Source organism: Prinia subflava, chromosome Z (assembly GCF_021018805.1).
Source record: "Prinia subflava isolate CZ2003 ecotype Zambia chromosome Z, Cam_Psub_1.2, whole genome shotgun sequence".
Classification (NCBI taxonomy): domain Eukaryota; kingdom Metazoa; phylum Chordata; class Aves; order Passeriformes; family Cisticolidae; genus Prinia; species Prinia subflava.
Genome location: NC_086283.1, coordinates 102336160 through 102359243, shown reverse-complemented (window position 1 = coordinate 102359243; position 23084 = coordinate 102336160). Strand labels below are relative to the sequence as shown.

Sequence of the window (23084 nt, the reverse complement as noted above, 5' to 3'; positions counted from 1 at the left end):
TGAGCTCCCTTGTTTTAACAGTCTCTGAAATGCTGAAAACGATGAGTTTGTGATTTCTCTAAGTATGAATATCTAGTCTTTACTCTCCCCAAAACCTTTTTCTTTTCTTTTTTTGATTAAAAAAAAAAATTAAAGCGCTTAGTTTAACAAATATGATTAAATTAAAAACGTTGCTTTTTCAAATGCAAATAAATACATTAAAAAAAAAAAAGAATTCTTAGCGTTAACTCTGTGTTCTGCAGGAAACCACAGCTCCCTTGGCTATTGACAGTGGACTTTGCAACCCTTAGTATCATTTCTTCTGAAAAAATACTGAAAATATCACCAGGACTGCCTAATAGCTAACACCAAGAAGAGCAAAATTAGTGTAAAGCCATAAAATACCCAGCAGGGGAAAAAAAAATCATATTTAAGATTTTGAGAGATCTCCAAGTGAGGGCTGTTATAAAAATAAGCACGAAAATAAATCATAAGTTATTCTGACAAGTTTTCTTTCAAAGCCATCAATCATGCCAAGAATAGATACTAATTAATCTCCTTCAGGGGAAGAGGGGAACCAAGCAAATCACTTACTTTTCCTTTTTTTTCTCCCCATTTTTGTTTCACCTCCATATGCACGAGACTTCTCCGAAAAGCAGCGGAATCCCTCACGGGGAAACCAAGCAAGTCACTTTCTGTGCAACAAAATCCATCAGTTTGGAAAGGTTTTTACCAGGAGGGAGGTGAATATTAGGCTGGGGAGCCTGGCAGGGAGTCAGCAAACCTGCTCTGCATGCCAGGGAGGTGGGCACAGAGGTGATGCTGCAGCCACTCGCCTCACACCACCCTGAGGTTTGGCCCCACACAAATTTGGCCAGAGTGGGTTATTTTCCCTTTTGCTGATGTAGTTGTATGGGGACAACACAGTAAAAACCCCACACAGATGCTTTTATTGAGCAGCAAAGAGGGAATCTGGCTGCCCTGGGGAGATGTAGCCGGTGGCTTTGCACCTAAAAATACACGTTGGAGAATTATGCTCTTTGGCGACTGTTTGTAAAGTAAGCCAAAAGATTAAAAGAAAAGAAAAAGAAAAAAAAAAGAAGAAAAAGAAAAAAAAGAAAAAAAAAAGAAAAAAGAGAGAGAGAGAGAGAGAAGAAAACACTCCAGGATCTCCAGGTGCTCTCACCCCCCAAAATTCCCCAGCGCTGTTCCCCATCCTGCCCATCAAATGTCCTTGTGGTGCCTCTTTTCCCAACACAGTACCCTGGTGAATGATGCCATGTGCTTGCCGGCCTCCTACTGATGGACTTCAGAAAGATACCATTGGCAGCATGTAATTTTTGGGGAATAAACCCCATTTTTGGTCAACATTTTGATTCTCGGACATCAACAGAGTGACTGATGTATCAAAGCAGTTAATGGCTGGATGAACGTATGCTGGTAGCAGAGATAAATGGCAAGACATTAAAAAACGACAGATTTCACACAGAAGTTTTTCATTTCCAGTGTTGGAAGGGAAAGTCATGGGCCAAGCCTGGTCAGTGGGGGTTGCAGGATTGCCCCACAATGAGAAAATTGGGTAAGCTCTCACAGCAGGTAGGGGTAGGGAAATGCTTTAGCAGAAATACTGCCCTGTGGCTTACACTTTGACTCTGAATGCCTCCTGATGCACTGATGGGTGAAAATTCAAGTTTTTAGAAACAAAATCCCCAATTATCTGTGTTTTTCTTTTCTTTTTTTCTTCTTTCACTACATCCCAAGAAAATATTCTGTGGGAAGTGAGAAGCTGTAGAAGGGGCCAGAGTGGCAGTCTGGATCACTGCTGGCAGGATCCCTGGCACCCCAACCCACCAGGTTGCTGTCCCTTCTATAGGACTTTTCTGTTCTTAAGAAAAAAAAAAAACACAACAAGACAAAACTGTTTTTCAGGCCTTCTCCCAGAAGACTGACACTCTGCCTGAGTGCACTGTGATGGGTGTTATATCCCCTTCTCCTCCACTCCTTGGGAATTCAGGGAGCAGGAAAAACAAAGAGCAACGGGCACAGCCCTGAGCCTTGTAATACTGATGGGCTTTGCCGTCTTAATGAAGTTCATCTGCTCGTTAATACTATCAAACCACATTGCCACTAACGAGGCTGACCCAACGCAAGGCGCCGTCACTGTGCGAGGCTCCTGGGCTCGAGTAAGTGAAGCAAAAGTTAATTTTTCCAGACAATTCTAGTGAACTCAGCAGTCATTTTTCTGCTTCCCAGGTAGATAGGAGAACTGAAGCTCTTGTTTCCAGCTCCTCTTGCTCCAAGCGCAGAATGAAAACTGGATCAGCAGGCAACTAGACGAAAATTCAGATAATATTGAACTGCAGCATCATGATTCTCACCCCCTAAAATGCATTTTCTGCTGGAAATTTCTGCCCTTTAGATTTTGCAGCAAAAGCTTCCTCCCCATCGCAGACAGACCAACACATTCATAAGGCACCCAAGAACATACTGCACATCCAAGGAGGTCGGGGTGAAATCTCTCTTCTCTGCAAGCCACCAGAAATGCAACGTTTTCCTTGGAAAACCGGGTTGGAGCTGCTGAGTTCAGGCCCAGCCTGCCTGGTCCGGAGTCCATGTGCTCCATCCTTGTGGCATAAATTCTCTTGTGGTGAAAGGAGTAAATTCAGCAGTGAGAAGAAGCCAGGATGGGCTGAGGGCATCACGCCTTCCTCGGCTCCTGCAGGCAGGATGGGGCAGCCTGCACCCTCGCTAGGCTTCACTAGAAAAAGCACCTGGAGGGATTCCCCAAGCCAAAGGGTTGCTAGGTCAGCAAACGAGGAGCCCACAGTGTCTCCTTCATGATCCAGGCGCTGCCCCAGACCAGCCCTCACCCTCCGGGTGGCACATCCCCTCTGTCCCCCACAGCTGTCCTCTCCCTCGGGATGCTCCAGCACGGAGCCAGGAGGGGATCCTGGAGCACCCAGGGCACCCCTGAGCACACTCTGCCTCTCTGAGATGTCCCCCACCCCTCGATGGCACTGTGCCACTGACGCCGAGCGTGGGACAGAGCTGCTCCTGCACACTGCACACCTAGGAACGCTGGATAGCAAACTCAGCTAGTTAGAAGCCAGGCTCAAAACTTCTATTTTTGGCTTTTTCTATTTTTCCCTCTTCATTTTTCCTCTTTTTTTTTCCTATACGGTGCTTGTCTTCTCTTTACCAATCTCCAAAGAACATCAAACCTTCATTTCTCCCTTGCCCTGTACATTATTAGGCCCAACTATAACAGGCCTGGATTTAAATGTATAATTACAACCATGACAGTAATAACAATAAAGCACTCCTTCAATGGAAAAAAAGAAATTATTACAAAAAAGAAGTTAAATGATTATAGTGGCTGAGGAATAACGGCGACTTGAACAGCAAGAATCCCCTATTTTTAGAGCCCCCAGCTCAAAGGACACATTTCTCAATCCACCAAGGAGGTTACTGGCAAGAGGATGGTGGCTACGTAACTTCTGTGGTGGCTTTAGGACTTCCTTAAAACGCTCTTCTGCTTCAGCATCTTCACATACACTGTCACCCAGCTCGAGGGAAGGCGCTGCTCTCCCTTGTCCCCGAGCTGCTCACAACTGTCTGTCCAACAACACAACGAGACAGGAAGGAATTACGAATGCTCGAGAGAAAGAAAACCCCAGTGCAAACGAGAAAGTCGTCCCGCTCTCCAATCTGCCTCTGGAGGGGTGGCGGGTAGGTGGGGGAACACACAGAGAGTCGAAAACAAGAGAAGGAGGGGGGGGACCTAACGCAAGCCCCGCTTGACAAAAGCCATCAATTACGAGCGTCTGGTGTAGTGTGTGCCTGGCTTTGTCCTCCCGAGACATCTGCTGCCTGCTGTCTCCTGCCAGTTGGCCAGGGCAAGGCAGGAGGACGGCGTGAAAACAATACTAGCCCCCACTTGGATTATTTTTTTTTTCCTTCCCTCCTTTTCCAAATTCTCTGTCTTCTTTCGAAAGCCAAACAATAACCCGGCGGGATGCGCTGCTGCTGCTTGAGCAATGAGTTCAGAAAAAGAAACCCCTAAAACAAAACCACGGCGGGGAGGAGGGGTGGCACTTGGCGACGCGGCTGAAAAAGAAACATGCTGCTCCCTCCCCACCCCACGAACGTATTCTCGAGCATGCTGGGTTTGGTCTGCTGGGGGATTTAAATCAGAAAAGCTCTTGCCGGGTCCCGTCAAGGCGCGTGTCCTCTTCTCGTCCCTTACCACCCCACCTCGCTCTGCCCCTCAAGCTGTCAGTTTTTGGATGGTCTTGTTGTAGTACTGCGTGATCGTGGGCGTCAGGGGGTTCCAGTTGTTGGCGTGCAGCTCGATGACCTCCAGCAGCAGGGACCTGGTCAGCATGGACTCGGAGGGACACAGCATCTTGTCGCGCGCTATCGCCAGCAGCTCCGTCATCATCTCGGGCAGCTGCTCCTCCAGCAGCCGGCCGGTGCTCTGCAGCTGTTAGGAAAAGAAGGGGTCAGCCATGGATTACTGATCCTGGAGGGTCCCTTCTAACCTGAGACAGCCCAGGATTCGATCACTCTGTGATGTTGAAACACCCCTCTGGATTTTTACAGACACCTCCCGTCCCTTCGATGCTGCCCTGCCTGGTGCAGGCAAGGTTAAACGCGTCGTGGCTTCTGAAAACCAAAACTACCCAGCAGCAGGCTCCAAGAGCTGAGCACGAAGGGTGAGGCTTTCAAAAGCATCTGCACCAGGCTGCTGGAGGAGTGAATGGTTCAGCTCCCACTGACTTCAAAGGCAGCAGCGACGGATTGCTTTCGAAAAATAAAATAAAAAAAAAAATCCCACGTAAAAATCACGCTATTGTCAAAACAAAATGCAGGCTGTGATGTGGTATTCCTGCCTTCTACCTGGCCCTTCATTTACTCGCTGATTCAGAGCTCCCAGTGACTCCCAGTCATTAGCTGGAATAAGCAGAATGCTCCTGTGTGCACAACAAATCCTGCCCTGCCGAGATCTGCATTTGTACCTGTCGTGCTGCTCTGCTGAAGACAGCCAAGGGCTTTTTCTAAAACAATTACTCCTTGGACAGCCTCCATCGAGTAGCACAAGCCCTAGGTGGTTCCAAGAGAAGGTTCAAGCGTGAGGTGGACAGTGTTGAGTCCATGGGAGGCTCCCCAAAGCAGACCTCCACAAAGTCCTCACCTTAAAAATTAAATCTGCCTCCTCATCTCCTTTGCTGAATTTAAACTATTCAGGCTGCAACTTCAACTGCTCTCTGCAAGAAAAGCATCTGTCCCCATGGGCCCACTACTTCCCAAAAAAAGTAACCAATAAAACTCTGCTGTATTTCGTAGAATCGTAGAATCAATTAGGTTGGAAGAGACCTCCAAGGTCACTGAGTCCAGCTTGTGACTGATCACCACCTTGCTGAGCACATTGAGTCATGGGGCAGCTTTTGCTGCAACACAGCTGTTTCTGTGCTAAAAATCTTAATGGAGGGTGATATTTGAAGGCACCAGGGTAATGTAATTTTGTGATGGGACCCCAGTTACCAAACTTCCTACATCCATTTATGTGCAGCAGGAGCCCAGTGACAGTCTCAAGGGCCATCTCTTATCTCACAGTGGTCTTTTACCCACACTGTTCTTGTGAGACCCCACATGTGGTCCTGAAGCCAACTCTGGGGTCCTCAGAACAAAAAGGACATTGGACTGCTGGAGTGAGGGCAAAGAGAGCCATGGAGCTACTCCAAGGTCTGCAGCCAGCCTGGCACACCTGGGGCTCTGCCCTGCACAAGAGAAGGCTCCAGGGAGAGCTGCCAGCCCTGCCAGGGCCTCCAGGGGCTCCAGGAGAGCTGCACAGGCCCTGGGGACAAGGCCTGCAGGGACAGCACCCAGGGAATGGCTGCCAGGGAATGCCAGAGGGCAGCGCCAGCTGGGAGATTGGGCAGCAATTGCTGGCTGGGAGGGTGGGCAGGCCCTGGCACAGGGTGCCCAGAGCAGCTGTGGCTGCCCCTGCATCCCTGGCAGTGCCCAAGGCCTGGCTGGACAGGGCTGGGAGCAGCCTGGCACAGTGGAGGATGTTTATGATCATTGCAAACGGGTGCTGGACTAAATGACCTCAAAAGGTCCCTTCCAACCCAAACCATTTCATCATTCCAAAATGCACAGAGGCCACACAGCTGTTGGGTCTGGAAACATCCAACACCTGCTTGACACATGCACGGGCAAGGATGGAAGGGGCAAAGCAGTGAGGATCAGGGCAGATGCAGAGGTGATTCCCTACCTCCATGGAGCAGCACAGCACGGCATCTTCCTTCACATCCTGAGATTGCAACAACTGCAAAGAGAGAAGAGACAAGCAGTGAGAAATGCATGACCTTCCTCCTCCTCCTGTTACAACTTTCCTTCTATGTCCCTGTCCAGCTTGGCTTTTGACACTTCCAGGAGGAAAGGACACAAAATCAGCAGGAGAGGAGAAAACAGGTTGTCTGCACAAAAATTTAAAGTAAGCACTGATAAAACACGGGGTAAAATTTAGATTAACAACTTTCATAATAAATTTTAAGTTACATTGCTTTTTTTTATCCCATGGCAGGCAGTGAGAAAACACTCATTTCACACACACAGTGAATAAATGCAGCCATCAGTTAACACCACTGGAGCAGTACAGCCCTAGGAGTGGCTGTTTGGAAAGGAAGGATTCTGCCATCTACCCCTGAACCTCTCCATCCCCGTGGTCTGACAGCCACAAAACTGCCTGAGTTACATCCAATTAATAATTGGACTGTAATTAATATGGCTCCTTCTAGGCTGATTACACACTGGGGCAAGGGCAAGGAGTGCCAACAAAACTATGGAGTCTCAGGTGCACCAACTCCAACCCTGCTCTGCCCACCATGAACTCTGTGTTACAAACACGAGCTTGCAAGCAGGAACAGCTTTCAGGACAGACCCAAAATGTTGTTGGGCATGGCCTGGTAGGGTGCAGGGAGATGCTCATCTCTCTTGGTTCACACTCAGGGTGTGCAATGAGGGTCAACAGCTACAGCTGACAATGGCAGAGTGTAGGAGCTCAGCATGTCTCACCCCACAAACACTGAAACCATGAACAAGGACCCTCACCACAGGACCAAAAATAAGTGTTTTCCTTTGTTCTCATCTTTATGGCAATTACAGCTCCTGGACACACCTGAAGCTATAGCCACTTCCATCCCATCACTTTGGGATGAACAAGCCCTGATGGCCCTGCTAGTCCCTGTGTGCAGTGACCACTGAGCAAAAGGAGAAAAAAGGGGAAAATTGGCTTCACTATTATCTGAAATTCATTAGAGAGAAGCAGACTTTTTAAAAGCAATTGAACTGATTAAAACTGTCCATTTAAAAATTGCTCAGTGTAATTAAACGTTACTCCAGAGTCACATCCATTAGTTAAAATCAGAGTTGTGACTCTAGGCTTATCATCTCTCTTTCACACTCTTTTTTCCCATGCTTCCTCTCCTCTACAAATAAATTCTGTTTGTTTACCAGCTCCACGCTGGTTGGAAAACAGACAGGGGAAAGAAGAGGTAATACAAGGAATTGTCACTGCTCTCAGAGTTTTATCTTCACTGTCTTCTGTTTTCAGCAGATTGTCTGCTTTGAAGATGGTGTTCGCAGTATCTCAATGAGCATGTTATCCATTGGTTTTGTCTCTCGTTAGCCAAAGCTTCAGCCAGGGTTTTCAAATCATGCAACAGTTTTTTTTCTCCCCTCTCCCCAGTTTATCTTTCTGCTAAGTTGTTTGGAAAATATTAGTTAAACCAAATCCGTGTGCTCTGAGATAAGTTCTCACAAACAGTTCAGATTCTTAACAAGAAAACATGAGATTATTTTAACCCCAACACCAACAATGAAAAAAAAATATCAGTTAGGGAAAAATATAAACAGGCAGTAGTCCAGATATTCCCTCCTGGGGTATTTAGCTCACGAGCATGGCATGAAGCAGGGCTGCAAATAGAGTAACAGACAACACCTCTTAACACCACCTTTCTCATTTTTGGTACTGTTTAGTAAAGAACATAACGTGAAAACCAAAGCACGAAAGAAGAGTGAGGATTGACTCCAGCCCTTCCTCTGCCATGGTCTCTTCAGTGGCTCTGTCCAGGATAAGTGATCATAGAAAGGCTGCAACTTCACTCGCCCCACACACAGGGTTGGGACATGTTTCCCTACCCCAAAAGGTGTTTGTGAGGATGAGCATGTCGCTGTCGAGTGCTCAGATACTTGGCTAATGAGGAACAGACTCACCTACCTGTGATGAAAAAGAGAACACATCCTACCCCCATGCCTGGGCAGGCACCTTCCAACTCCAGGGACACCATCTGATGAGACCTGGCTGAACAAGGAGACTCTGTGTGCTCCAGTCTCCACCAGGGTGGCCGTGCTCCACCTCGTCCCTCCAAGCCACCACACACTGCACTTCATCCATCCAGGATCCATCAGCTCCACTGCTCCAGAGGCACCGTCTGCCCCACCTTGTCCACCCAAGGACCACACGCTCCACTGCTCCATCAGGGTACCAAGATACCAGCTTGAAGCACCACAGGTGAGCCTCTGCCTGAGGCATGGAGGCTGGGGAGCCAGCCCACCCAGCCCAGGCCCATCCCTGTGCCTGAGGGGACAGCCCAGCAGTGAGATCTGATGGTGCTCTGGAGAACCAGAGTCCAAACCCACGGCCACAGATGGCTGCCAGCCACTTGCACCAGTGCAACAGACTAAAGCACGGAGGATCAGAACCATGTCACTGTTTCTCTGCATGCTGCTGATCACGTTTGCATCACTACCTGTGTCTGACCCCTGCATGACAGGGCAGGAGGAGATCAGGGAACTTGGCATGAGCACTAAACCTTGCTGACTGCAAAGGCCTGTGCTGCCTGGGCTCCCACCACGGATGTCCTCACCCAACAATGGAAACCTGCATGTATTTCTCAAAGGGAATTTCATCCCCACTGATGGTGCCCCATGTGAGCACCAGGCACTTAAAGCACTGGGGTGGTTCTTTCAGCCAGAGCACAGTGTTTCCCAAAGCTCTCTGACCCCTGAGTCAGACCTGACCAGAGCTGCAAGAAAAAAATAGTGACAATGTGTTGAGAGCTCCAGGGAAATCACAGCCCTAAAGCCCTGACTTGTGTGACCACGCAGCCAATTGCATCCACTCTTTGCAATCTAATTCATATTTACTTAAAATATTTTAATGTAAACACTCTATACCCATTAAATTAGCACTCCCACATTGGAATTATTACTTATTTAACTATTTATAGCTGCTCCTCCCTGCTGTGTGCCTCTGCCCAACTCCCACTGCGGGCACCATCCCACCTCTCTCCACCAGGTTCCCACAGGGCTCAAACCAGCTGGTGGATGTGGACAGGGGATCTGGAAGAGGCAGAGAACGGGGCAGGTGAGCTGGGACTCACGCTCCTCAGTTTAACCTGCAATCATCCCCCGGAGGCTGGGGCTGTCTGAGAGAAAAACTTCCCTTTGCTCTCCAGCCGGTTTCCCCTGTATCGGGCGAAGCCGGGCAACGAAAGCAGCAGTTCCTGCTGGAAAGCAGACAAAGAGTCTGCCTGATTTCCTAAGAGAGGAGGCTGCATGCCAGAATCTGCCCGGCCAGTCACATAATACCCAGCCTCAGTTGCGAAAGGCTCCTCACTTTTGTTTCTGGTGCTGGACGTGCTGCCTTGCAGACTGGTGCAAGATACCAGGCGCCTCCTCGCTCACATTTCTGTGTCACTGGAAGAGATGAGCACTGGGCAAGGTGCTCTGCAGAGCTAGGGTACTCAGGTGGGCTTTGGGTGCCAGCTAATTGCATAAGCAACACGAAGTAAGGTTTAGGGTCTGCTCCTGGAAGTGCTATGTGCTGTGGGGTGCCTTGCAGGTTGGCTCTTGGTTTCTATGGCGTGCTATTGAGATCCATCTCCCCTGGGCTCCATGGCCCTAGAAGCTTCTCTTCACAGCTTGGCAGAGATAAGCATTGTAAGCCCCATGGGATGGATGTGCAGCCACGGCTGAAGGACCAAAGGAGCCCTGAAACTGCAGCTGTGCCTCACCACGGACAGAGCCAGCTTGGTCCTCCTGAACAGCAACAGATGTATGTGTATGAGGTGCACACCATCAAGGCCAAAACAAAAAGTGAAGACAACGGGACTCACCCCAAATGTTTGGGTTTATTATTTGCTTTCTGAGATCACCTGGCCTGTTGAGAAGCTGCTTACTTGGTACTTTCAAGGGTACCCACACCATGAGGCGCACAGGAGAACCTGCCCTGCTGCCCCTTATCACCAAACCATGCAGGTTTAATTGTGTTCTTCAGCAATTCTCCCCAGGAGATGGGAGCAGCCCAACGCACACATCACCCTTTCCAGATGCATAGATACTTGTCCAGATGCAAGGCACAGTGCTAATTACCGTGTACGATATCGCCTGCAAAATGACACACAAGCAACGCTGGCCACTAACCACCCCTTAGCATGCAGTGTTTTATGATGCTTTGGTGATGACTCCAGCCTGAAAGGGTAAGAAACCTGGAAAATATCCACCCAGAGCCACGGAGAGGCTGGGGTGAGACCCGGGGAAAGCTGGGATGACCGCAGCCCACGCTTGCCCTGGCTCCCCGACGGGCACCTCGGGTTCATGCATCCCGTGGCCACACGCACGGACACCCAGGCAGCCTCGGGCCTGAGGCTGCCCACAGGTATGCTTTCCATCCACACCTGGGTCACCAGGAGGTGCCTCCCAGTGTTCCCCCTGCTCCCAGGGACCGTGGGGCATGACCTCAGGGGAACCAGCACTGCCCAGCTGCAGCGATCGGCTCGCTGGTGTGGAGCAGGGCCGTGGGTGAAATGGAGACACACTTCTGTGGGGAAGAGGAAGATCAGTTATTTGTGCTTCAGCAGAGTGCACACACTGTACAGGAGGTGTGGGAGAGATGGTGCTTCCCAGCCCTGCTTTTAACCAGGGAGGGTTTTGGGAAGGGCCAGGATGGACTTGGTCCTGTGACAGACAGATCTGCTCCAGCTCCGTGGTCGGGATCATCACGTAGAGCCCCTTATGGAGGGAGCTTGTAAGAAAGATAAGGACTAAGTTTTTAGTAGGGACTGTAGTGACATGATAAAGGGTGATAGTTTTTATCTAAAAAAGGGGAGATTCAGACTAAATAGATGGAAGGATCTGTTTATAATGAGGGTGCTCAGACACTGCACAGGTTTCCCAGGGAAGCTGTGGCTGCCCCATCCCTGGAAGTGTCCCAGGCCAGGTTAGATGGCCTTGGAGCAACCTGGGATAGTGGACGATGTCCCTGCCCATGGCAGGGATGGAATGGGATGAGCTTTAAAGGTTCCTTCGACACCAAAACATTCTATGGCTCTGTGATCATCCCCTACATCTGACAGTGCAGTTTAGATGCTAACACAGCTCTGCAGGCAGTCTTAGTGTTCTAATGGACCCCAGCTGGGAACTCCTGCTTCCAAAACCTCTTGGAATCCCCATATTCTGCTAGGTGTGTCTCCCTGGGGGCACAGGCCAGTTCTGCTTCGTGGGCTCTGCAGACATCTATCAACAGCACATTTCTGCCTTTCCAGCAGCCCCTTATTGACCAACTGTCACAAGTCTTTAAGGAAGATGTCTGAGATAAGATCCATGGGACTGGATGGCCCTGCATGGGCAGAGTCAGGCACTTCTCTGAGACACGGGCAATGGTACAGCCTCACTTTTCCTCTTGTCACAGGGCACAGGGTGGTGAAAGCAGCCAGGACTCAGGAAAACACAAAGTACAAACAAAGTTGTGGGCATGAGTGATTGCAAATGCTCCACCACAGGGCCAGTTTCTACCAGGATTTCTACTATTTGCTACCATCAGACGTATCAGCTCCTTGACCCAGGACATCAGCAGGTCAGCTGAGCTCATCCTGTGCCCACCAACAAGCTGTGCCAGTACCACCCCCTCTAAAGGGGTACCAAGTCCCTCTCTGGGAGTGAGGGAAGTCAGATGAGACTGACTTTCTCTGGAGAAGAAACAAGTGAGCACATGGGAACAGACTTCTAGAAGCTCAGAGGCATCAGTGAAATCTTTGCTCACCCATTTGATGTTGAGGTTGCCCAAACACAAAGTTTTGGGGAGAACCATTCCCTTACAGAGCTGCTTGTGCCAATCTCTGCACAAGGCTCTGCCATGCTTAAAAATGTGATTTGTTGGGATTTAAAAACACAGCTGAGCTGGGAGAGGCAGTCTGTGTACAGCTGCTCTCCACTAGCAATGGTGCTTCTCTCCCCACTCCCTTCTGCTCACAGCTCTCTGGGGATCTGGGAAGTCTTCAAGGCTACAGAAGATGCACAAGGTGCCACCAGATCGTGTGTCTCATGGAGGGAACGCTCTTCCCAATTGCCTGACAGGGATGTTGTGGTCTCAGCCTGGGTGAGAATGTCTGACAGCATCTCCTGCTGCTCTATTAGGAAGAGGCCACCAGCACAGGCCACTGCTGACCCCACAAGCAGTTGCCCAGACAAAGTGGCACAGGGGGAAAGGAGCTCTGTCCTGAACTGCTTGTCCCTGCATGGCTGCATCAGAGCCATGCCCATAGCAGATATGTTCCCTAATATACTTTGGACAACCTAAATGAGTTTTGATTTTTACATGGATATGCTCCTCTCAGCTCAGGAGGAGACTTCTCCTATTACACAACCAGGACTCCCTGGGAGGATGGTAAGAAGAGATTAGTTTGTTTATTGCATCGAGTAAACCAGAATGTTGGTTGTCCTCCTTGTCAGGCTCCCGAGGAACTCAGAGATACTTAACAGCAAATTGAATTAAGGCCAGAGGAACAAAATCCTGTAACCCAGTTGTGGGAAATTCCTCCTACTCCTTTCCACTGTAGACAAGGGAAACCATGAAACACTACACCCTCTCTCCCCGGATCTGGAACGGCAGAAGAAATTCCTGTGAAGATGGAAACCATTAAGAGGCAATTACTGGAGACAATGATGAAGAAAATTTGGTCACTCATCAACCCAGACGCTGCAATCCAACGGTAGCCTGGTGGTTACACATCCCCTGGCTGGAGGTGGACCTCCAGGACCCGAAGGTGAGCAGGGCAGACGACCAGAGCCACCCGGTCTGGGTGCACAGGGAGTTCAAGCCACCCAGACGGCTGGCTTCATCCTGCCCGTCCGAAGACATAATAACCCTGGGAGAGGAGGATGTGATCTCATCCCAAGGGTCCCGGGGAAACACAAAACATGGAAAGAAACAGTGGCGAGACCGTGGTGCTTGATTGCAGCGGGCTCCACCCTGGCTGGCCGGAGGCTCCGCGCTTTCCTGGCTCTGCAGAGGCAGCGAGCGCGCAGCGGCAGACGCAAAGGGTTGTGTTTATATCCCATTGAAAGGGTTTTTGGGAACTAACAATGCCTGGTACGGAGGGCCAGGGAGAAAAACAAAGCCACGCGAGGAGGAGGGACCATCCTGTGAGATGGTATCTGACTCCACTTCTTTATCTGCACAAATTGCTTCCTCTGCCTTCTCCACGGGTCCCAGAGAAACGAGGGCGGCATTTTGCCTCCCCTGTTTAAGATACAACATCATGGTTTTAGTGCTGGGACTAAACAAGTCCCGTGGCTTTCCAAGAAGATGTTCTGCACATAAAACACTCAACAGGTCAGATGGGCTTACAGGCACTGGGCAGCCCTCCTTGGTTTGGCCTGTCCTCATCTGCTCCCAAATAACACCTGACCTCCTCCACCTTAACTATGCCCTTTGATCAAAATGACCAGGATTAAAGGAAATCTGTTGTTTCCCAAACAAGCTGCATTCATTCATGGGAGTGTTTTTGGCAGCACAGCTATGGCGGTCTGGGGGCGTGGGATCTTTCTGCATGGTTAATTAATTTTTATGTATGGCAGGCACAGAGGTTACAGGGACATCCACCCCTGCCCTGCGTGGTCCTACAGACAGGCATCCTCCCTTGCTCTTTGCAGACTCTGTTCCTGCACTCTGTCTCCTTTCATGGCACTGGAAGCCCATATCCTCTTTATATCCACATGTCCTGCTTGCTCCAAAATCCCACACCTTCCTCCCAGATCTTCCACGTCTTCAACCCAATCTCCTGGACTTCCACAATTCCCCACTTCTTCTCACTTCTCCATTCTCCTGGTGTCCCTGACCCCCAGTCCCTCTTTTTCACTCCTTCTCTAAAATCCCTTCCTTCCCATGCCCATGGCCCTCATTCCTCCTCCATCCTTTCCCCAGACATAACACTTCCCAGTTTGTCCCAGTCCCACCTGACTGGAGACCAAGTCTTTGATTTTTGGCAGAACCAGATTGGAGGACCGGAAGGGGATTGTGAGGATGTAAGTCCCCTTTTTAATAAAGGACAATTTTTCTGTGGTCAGATCTGGCCTCATGGAGCTTCCTGAGTGGAAATGCATTGTAGGGTCAAAATCCAACCCCCTTGGTGCCTTTGCTCACTGGATAAAGCAAAAGTTTTGTTTCATTCACTGACTTGGGAGAATATTATTAAAAATCCTAGCATCTCATTATACTGTCAAAGACCCTTTTTTTCAACTCAAAAGGCTGATGCTTTTTAAAAAGTGAGAGTGATTAACAAAACCCAACACAACCCACGTTAAAAGATACAATTTTCTTTTCCAAAGAGCACCACCCTCCTTGCTCATCCAACTGCAGCCAGGAAGGTTTCCCTTTTTCTTCCTCTGAAGGAGACAGTGAAAAGGCAGTGCCCTCTTGAAGTTCAGACGTTAATTACCGTGTTAGAATATTTTGCTAAATTACGCAGCATGGCCCCAGGAGATAACAGGCACTAAGAGAAGGGAGGGGAGTGGATACCCGTCTACTCGCTGCACCGCAGACTCAGACGTGGGGGGAAGGCAATTAGACAGGGAGTATTTATCCTCCCTGCACCACCACCCCGAGGCTTTCAGTTAGCAGCGTGTACCAAGGCAGGGAAGCGATGGGAGCGTGCCAAGATTTTAAACGATGCTGAAATGGGACTGTCTCTGCCAACCAGACTGGAGGTAGGAGACAACTCCTGCAGAGAAGCAACTGTCCTGCCTGCTGCCAGCCTGCTGGGTCTGATCCCTGCTGATTCACAGTGCCTGGAAGCTGCCCCGGGTCCCCAGGGTTGGTATTGAGACCCTAAATCATCTGTCTTGGGTCAGGCCAATGACCGCACGCCTCTTAAGGGGATACCCTGGGGTACACACCCAGCCTCAGAAGCAATAACCCCCTCAAGCTGGAGGCATCTCCACGAATTGGTCTTGCAGCCCCCTGCACGAAGGAGTTTTGCAGTTTAATTAAGCTTTTCTGTGATGAGCTGCATCCGGGGGTTTGCTCTGAACCTGCCCCTACAGCCTTGTCCAAGGCTCAGAGCAGGATGGCACCAAGGCAGCCCCCAGTTACTCCTGATATCCAGTCCCTTTGTATCCAACCCAGGACAACCAGATAGGTAAAAAAACAGGTTAGATGCTTGGGCTCTCTCTCTCAATGGTTGTAGCCATTGGGTTCCAACCCAACTCTGCCTGAAGGCCAGAGGTGATGAACAACTACCAAGTGGTTATCCCAGGACCTGCCCTATTTATCATCCTTTTCCGTGACCTGGAGGAGGTTTGGAGGCTGACAGCAAGTTTGGGATGTACTGAAATGTATTCAAGGAGCTGCCAATGAGAGGGAACTCAGTGGGGTGAAGCAAAATGTCAAGAGGAAGCTTAAAACTTTCAACACAAGATCAGCCCTGTGCAGGAGAAGAGCACAGTGACACGAGCAAGGGGTGGGTTAGTTATTATGGGGCATGAGAGGGGGCAGAGCCCTTCCTGTGCTGCCTGCCCGTGAGGGACACCAGCTGGTCAGGTCCCTCGAGGCACCACAGTGGCATTTCTGCCCCATGGCATCACCTTGAGCCTGAGTTCCCTCGAGCCAGTTTTTTCCACCTCCCTGCTCTGCTGCCACAGGCAACTGCTGGGGTTACCTGGCTGCCAAATGGCATTGTAAGAATAAATGAATGCATCCACAGCAGCACCTGGCACCAGCCACCTGGGCTGGAAGTGGCTGCTCCTGGCAGGGTGCTGGCATCCCCCTGCCCCAGGGGCACCTCCTGGGCTGGTGACCCAACAAATCTGCTGAGGATGAGACAGACACCAGAGGAGGCAAACCTCCCAGGAGCACTCATTAACAGCCACACAGGCTGTGATGCCTCCTTCCCTGCAGACCTCAGATGTCACCTAGAACTGGGCTGGGCCCCTCAGCATCCAGTCCCAATGTTCCCCCTCCCCAGCAGCACCAGGGGATGAGACTGGGAGGGCTCTGAGCTGGGGTGGCCCACGGCCACCCCGCTGACTCACACACAGACATGGGAACACAGAGCTGGATGAGGGAGAGCCAGCTCCAACTGTGCTTAGGGAAGAGCTAGGGAAGGCAAAAGTGGTGACAATCAGTGAACAATAGATGGCAAATAATATTATTTATTATCTCCACATCTTCAGTAGCCACGAGGCACTTCTTGCATTGCTCACAGGGCTCTGATGGTTCAGATGACATTTGCTGCTCCCTAGCCTTAACCACCCATTTTCTCCATTTTGCTGACTCTGCCGAAGGCCACAGAAAAGAAGAAATACGGCCAGGCTGCAAGAACCAAACTCCCTTGTTTATTCTCCTGGTTTTAGTTGTTTTGGGGGACGTGAAGCATTGTTGAAGCATGGCTCAGCACGGTACTTGGTGTTTGGATATGGGGCAGGGGCTTTGGAGCAGCAAGGATGTCAGCGTGTTCACTTCTCAGCATCCTGTAAGGGGGTGTTCGGGGACAAATTTAGAGTGGTTTTGTGAAATAAAGTGAGGCCAGAGTCAAGAGGGTTATAGGGTTGAAAGGAGAGAGTAGGACATCACTGCTGCTTAAGACCATCACGCACAGGAGATAGGATAACTTGCTTATACTGCTGAAAGTGTTTTCACCAGATAAAAGGCTCATGCAAGAGCACGGTCCTGCGAGATGCCACCACTGGTCCCAAAGAACAGCCAGGTCTGGAAGCAGGCAAGGGTCAAACCCACAGTGCCCAGGCTGCAGCATAACCATCCCTGGGGAAAGCCTTTATCCCAGGAACAATGCCCTCTTCCAGCTCGCCCTCGATTCCCCGAAGCTGTGAGGGAAGAATAGGAGGAAAGCGCTTTTATTTCTATTTAACATCTCTGCTTTGTTATTCTTTTCCCAGGCTTCCCAGATTTGAGGGCTGCAACAGTCCTCTCATTCTCATCTGCAAAGTGCTCTCCTCTTTTCCCCAGCTGTCCCCAGGTCTGATCTTTGGGCTCAGGTATCCATTGCCCTTCTCCAACCTAAAATACGCACTGTTCCAAGCAGAAAAGCATGTTCTGGTCCAAACCACCATCCAAACGCACTGTGCTCCATCAAACCATTTTAACGAGAGCTGGACCTACCTTTTACTTCCCTTGGCAAACCCTCTCTTTGCCTAAAATCCCAATGCTGACCTCACCAGACTTCGCTGTGAGGACACAATTTCAGCCTGCACAAACCTCACCCCAAACCCCTCAGAACAATTATGAACATTAAACTTTTCCATTTGGTAGGAGTTCTGCTCCTGGGTGATGCCATCACAGTGTTGGATGTGATGGCAGACCCTTCCTTCCCCCCCCACCTCAAGCTCAAGTGATGCAGGAGGATGCAGCAGAGCCCCCAGGATGGGGATTTGGTGTGGAGTGTTTGTGCCAAGGGACACAGCGACTCCTTTGGCTCCCAAATCCCTGCCTGGGCGAGCTGGCAGCTCTGACCCAGATTTCCCTTGCCATGGTTGAATATGCTGTGTCTGATGTGCAGGACAGCGATGGGTGCTGGGTTGATCAACAGCAAACCCCAGCATTTATCACTCCAGCCTTGCCTGAAATGAACTCGTCCTTTTTTTTTTTTTTTCCCCCAGCCCACAAAACCAACCCATCCACGCTGATCGATAAATAGCACTGGCATTGTCACCCAGTGCCCCAGCCATGTCCCCAGCTCCTCCCCACCCAGGACTGATGTCCTCACGGCCACCCTCCCTCCCTCCCACCCAGCTAATGGTGGTGTGAATAAGCTTTTATCTGGGGGGGAAAAGGAGCTGGAGAGAGGAAGCTTTGCAGGGGGAAGGGAAGAGACGTTCCTGCCTCAGTCATCAGGCAATTTTCCCCTTCCTCTTGCTCACTCATTGCTGACCTTTGGCTGAGTCTGCCAGAGCTATAAAGGAAAAGGGAAAAAGGAAAAAAAAAAAGAGAAACTAAAAAGCAAGAGGAGATGGCTAGACAGGCAGAGGGAAAGATATTATCTTGCTCTGCTAATGATTTATGGTCAAAGGATGGGTGGATGGAGGCAGAGGGAGCTCTGCAGGTCTGTGGGCAGCACAGAGGGAGATTACTGGGGAACATCCAACAAGAAAGAAGTGAGGGGCTGAGACTTTATTTGGGGATTTATGTTCTGATCAGCAGAAGGGAAAAAAACCCATGACCACTACCCCTTGTGAACCTGTCCTGAGGCATGTGGGAATCCCAAACTTTAAAGGCCATGGAGACATCCCCTCCCCTGCTGGGAAACCAGCCCGTGTGGTTCATGGGGAACACCAAGGGATGAGCACTGTGCACAGTCAGGGACTTTCCACACTCTCACAGATCACCCAGCAGGGCCAGCCTGTGCAGATGTCCCTGTCCTCTCCTGGGTGCAGCTGGAAGAGCACACCTCCACCCCCTGGGCTGTGTCTGCAGCCTGCCTTTGGCCCTGGAAACCATCTCAGAGCCTGGCACTGCCAACAAACAGGTAGTGCTTTCCCCTGGGCTGGCCCTGTGCAGCAGGATTAGCTGGCAATGGCAAAAAAAGGCAGCAGAGTGAAAAACAATCGTTCCAGAGCCATGGAAGGGGGATGGCATGAATCAAGGTCAGGGCACTGCAGAGAGAGCATCACAGACCAACCATTTTGGGGCAGGGGAGCCAGAAGAGCCAGGCTCACTCGTGTCAGCTAAGCTAAAAGTCTTCTTAGAACCACAGACTGGCTTTGGCTGGAAGGTACCTAAAGATCACTTCGCTATTAAAGATCATACAGTAAAGTCATCTGTGACAAACAACACCACAGGGACAGACCTGTCCTGCTAAGGAACAGAGATGTATTTTTAAGAGCAAATTTACGCATGACATCTTGATATAATTAGTAAATCTTTTTATGGAGCTGCCCTGTAGCAAAAAATATCCTTGATATATGAAATTCACGTCCTTCCGCACACCTCTAGCTCACCACCACGTCCCCACAGAGCAGAGAGGTGACAAGAGGGACAGAGACAGCACGGAGAGGGCAGACAGGAGTGGGCAGGGAGGAACTCTGGCAGAATCAGGGCTGTGTTGTATCACGACTGCGATGGGAAGCGGATGGGCATGGGGGCTTTGCTAGACACCAAGATCTTCCCCAGAAGGTGACACATCCCTCCGTGGGCAGAGATTTTGGGGAAGTTCGGCTATTCTTAGCGTCCCTCTCCCATCTCCTCCTCTGGATATGTCTGCCTCATCAGGAGGCCTGCACTCCTCACCGCTCCAGTCACCATCTGTGAGCTCTGCCCACAGTACTACCAACCAGACAAAATGTTTATGGTGTGTTTGCATTCAGAGGAAACTTCCCATGCATGTAAAAAAAGTCATCACCAACACTTGCTTTATCCTTCCCTTGCCTGAGGTCTAGCGGAGAACTTATTTTACAGTGAGTTATTTATGGCCTGACAGAAGCACCACTGACAATTTGAGATTCACAGCTCCAACCCTGGGCAACAAGGCGGGTTTTTCTGAGGGAATCTTCTACAGCACCAGCAGGAGATAAAATCATCTTTAAAACAGAATGGAGGGAAGCCCTCTCCTCCTCTATGGAACACTAACACTTGAGCTGTCTTTTCTGTGTGTACTCACCGAGGTGTTTGCCACCACTCTGAGCCATGGGGAGCTGGACAGTGAGCTCATCAGGAAATCAGGTTCTGAAAAATCCCCAACCCTGGTGGCAGGGCTGAGTTTCTGCTTCACTGGGTTGGGTCTAAGGACATTAGGGACTTCCTTTCTCTCCCTCCTTCCTCCCCTCAGTCTGTCTCATCTATTCATGTGGCTTCACCTGCTTTAAGAAGCTGTTTTAACTGCTTAGGTGGGGATTTTCACAACACTGGGATTTGCAAACTCCAGCACTTGATTTGCCATCCCAACTATTGGTCCTTTTTAAGCCCTGGACAAAGGCAGTGCATGTTTAATTATTGTGCTTTAATGAGCAGAAAGACAATTTGGAGGAAGAGCCAGGCATGCCTGCAGATGTAGGTGCTTTTAAAGTGTGACGTGCTGGCAGAGCAAAGCTCTAGGAGCTCTAAAGCAAAGATGGAATCCCAGAATGGTCTGGGGTGGAAGGGCCTTAAAGATCCTCTATTTAGTTCTGAGTGTTAGTTCTGACACTCTGCCATGGCAGGGACATCTTCCACTATCCCAGGCTGCTCCAAACCCTGTCCAGCCTGGTCTTGGGCACTGCCAGGGATGGGGAGTCAGAACCTTTCCATGAACCAGGGGCCTCTCCACACAGCATCGTCACAGCTTGTTCCTCTGGTGGGGAAGGACAGACTGGGAAGGCGTTTACCTCCCTGAGGCAGGTGTAGATGGGGCAGACGAGGACTCGGAAGGGCTCCCCGGTGCTGCTCCTCATGGTGCCGAAGACCTCGCAGAGGAAGGTGATGAACCCCAGCCAGCGCTCCACGTCCCGCTGCTGCAGCTCCTCCCGCATGGAGAAATCCTTCTGCAAGAGGCACAGAGACAAGAGGCTGCATCAGCAACGCTGCCACGGCAGAGGGAACGGCCGTCCAGAGGGGGAATCAGGGGGAAACTGAAACTGGGGGTGCGGGGAGGACAGACAGACAGACAGACAGACTCTTTGGTAACAGTGGGGAGATTGCTCAACGCGCGCGGAGCGGCTGCGATTTCAACAGAGCAAAGCCACCAGGAAGCAGGTACTGAGGAAATGCCACAAAGTCCTGCAATAACTGCCACAGCTTGCACCAGAGGTGGTGTCTGTCCTCTGCGCCCTGCTGTCCCCCCGACACACGTGGGGTCACTTTTCCATATCCACCACTGTGCTGGGTTGGCATGGCTTGATGTTTTAGTGAGGAGGGAAGCAGCCATCACCACCAGGACTGAATAAAAGCAGCAACAGATTCGTTAAATAAAATGCAGGGGAAATGCTGGTGGCCATGCTGGGTTCAGTGGTCCAGGTTGACCTACCCAACCCATTGATTCCAGTATCTTCAGCAGGCCCAGTGTCCGGCCAGGAGCATCCTAATGGTCTGGCTGCTCCCTGGTGTCTCACAAAATAATGGCAGAGACTGGCTCCCTGCCTGACAAGAAGATCAGGGCAGCCTGGCTTGGCATTAAAAGGTCACCCTGCGCCTGAGCTGATGGTTGCTATGACTAAGGATTATACCAGTGACGTGATTTATGGATCAGCATCGGGGGAAGCACACAGGGAGATAGCTGCCTCTCCATCAGACCTCCAGCTGGGGAGAAGGAAGGGGTTTGTCCAAAGGCAAGGTATGAAAGGGGATGTGTGTGATGGAAACACATGGCAAACAGCACAAAGTAACAGAGAAAAGCAAATAAAAACCCTTCTAGAGCATGGCACAAGGGAGTGCATCAGAGTCAAGAAGGTTTTCTTGGGCTCTGAGAGAAGCTGCAGAGGTTCTTGCATGACATCCCACACGACTTTGCTTGTCTGTCTCCATAGTGACCTTTCCTTGGTACTACAATTTAGCAGACTCTAAGCAGGGGAGTACTGAAGAAGAGGACAAGTTCGTTCTCCACAACACGTGCTCCCAGTGCAGGTTGCGCAACCTTTGAAATCCAGCAACTAAATAAATTACCTTCTATCTTTTTCATCTCAGTTTATTCCTACTGCCTGAGACAAAGGGCTGTGCTGCTGCAAATACTTGCAGCTGCTCTCTGCAAAGCTGGGGAGATATAAAAGCCACCACACCAAAGTTTGCTCTCTTGCCCTGGACAACACACAGGAGATCTTCCTTTTAGAACAAAGCTAAGTGAAGCAGCTGCTAAAGAAAGCCAGGCAAAAGCACGATGATTATTTTCATGACACAACTGTATGCACAGAAGATCCAAGGCAGGAGCTATTTATGTGTTTCATTACAAAAGGAAAAATAAAATACGTATTTGCATACGCAGGAAAAAAGACTTGTAAAATAGCCGAGGCACTTATTAACCAAACAGTGATGACTAATTCCTCTCTACACCCATTTCCATAAGTCAGTTTCCCAACTGTGTCTGTGACTTCGAAGTCAACCTGCAGCCAAATCCTGTTGGGTCTCCCCAGACTCTCCGGGGGAGTTTGCAGAGTTCATCCTTTCATTAACCAGCCCATCCCTGGGCAGTGATGGAGGAGTTATTTGCCAGCTCAGGTTATCACCCCAAGGTTACCCAATTACTTGTTCTGGAGTTTTCAATTGAATTTTAATGCAAAAAAAAAAAAAAGTTGAAGAGACATGATATCCTGATTAATAAGAAATTAAAAATCCAGGCAAGGGCATCCCATGCCCCTCATCTGCTCCATCCACCCATACAGTGCACAGAAAGTTTCCTTTGAACCCTGGAGCTTTTCTTTGATTCCTCTCCATCTCCTGGCACTTTCTCCTGCATCTCATGCAGCATCCCAGCCAGCTGCAGCCCCCAACCCATCCTGCCTCTCTGAGCCTGGATGTCCTCCAGCACCTCCTGCCCTGCCTGGGCCTGGAAGCTCCATGCTCACGTACCTGGGGAGCTGTGCTGTATTTTGGGACCCCTGGGGCATGCTGTGAAATTCCTAGCAGCTTGGGATAACTGCACAGGCTCTGCAGTCCCAGATTATTGGGAAAGAATAAAAAACCACTGCAGGAATCTCTGCTCCTTCCCTCTCCTGCTTCAGACATGCCCTGCTCTGCACCCTCATAAGAAAACAGACTCTTCAACATTTTCTTTTAAAAAGGTATTTTCTGTCAAAAAACCCCAAATCATCTAATGCCCCAACCCCCTGGAAATTCCATA

General features: G+C 50.0%; 1 protein-coding gene across 3 annotated transcripts in view; it reads right to left on the bottom strand.

Annotated features, from left to right (window-relative positions):
* Positions 1-4106: 4106 nt before the first annotated feature.
* CTIF (cap binding complex dependent translation initiation factor) overlaps positions 4107-23084 on the bottom strand; it is a 150437-nt gene continuing 131459 nt past the window's right edge. For 2 of the 3 annotated variants that reach the window (XM_063422699.1, XM_063422700.1), the window contains exons 10-12: positions 20641-20796; positions 6257-6310; positions 4107-4462 (exon numbers count right to left, since the gene is read on the bottom strand). In XM_063422699.1, coding sequence (XP_063278769.1) covers positions 4247-4462; positions 6257-6310; positions 20641-20796 — 426 coding nt within the window. In that variant the 3' untranslated portion in view covers positions 4107-4246. Of the gene's footprint in view, positions 4463-6256; positions 6311-16370; positions 17149-20640; positions 20797-23084 lie in introns of those variants that run through there. The other variant, XM_063422701.1, reaches the window with a different exon arrangement.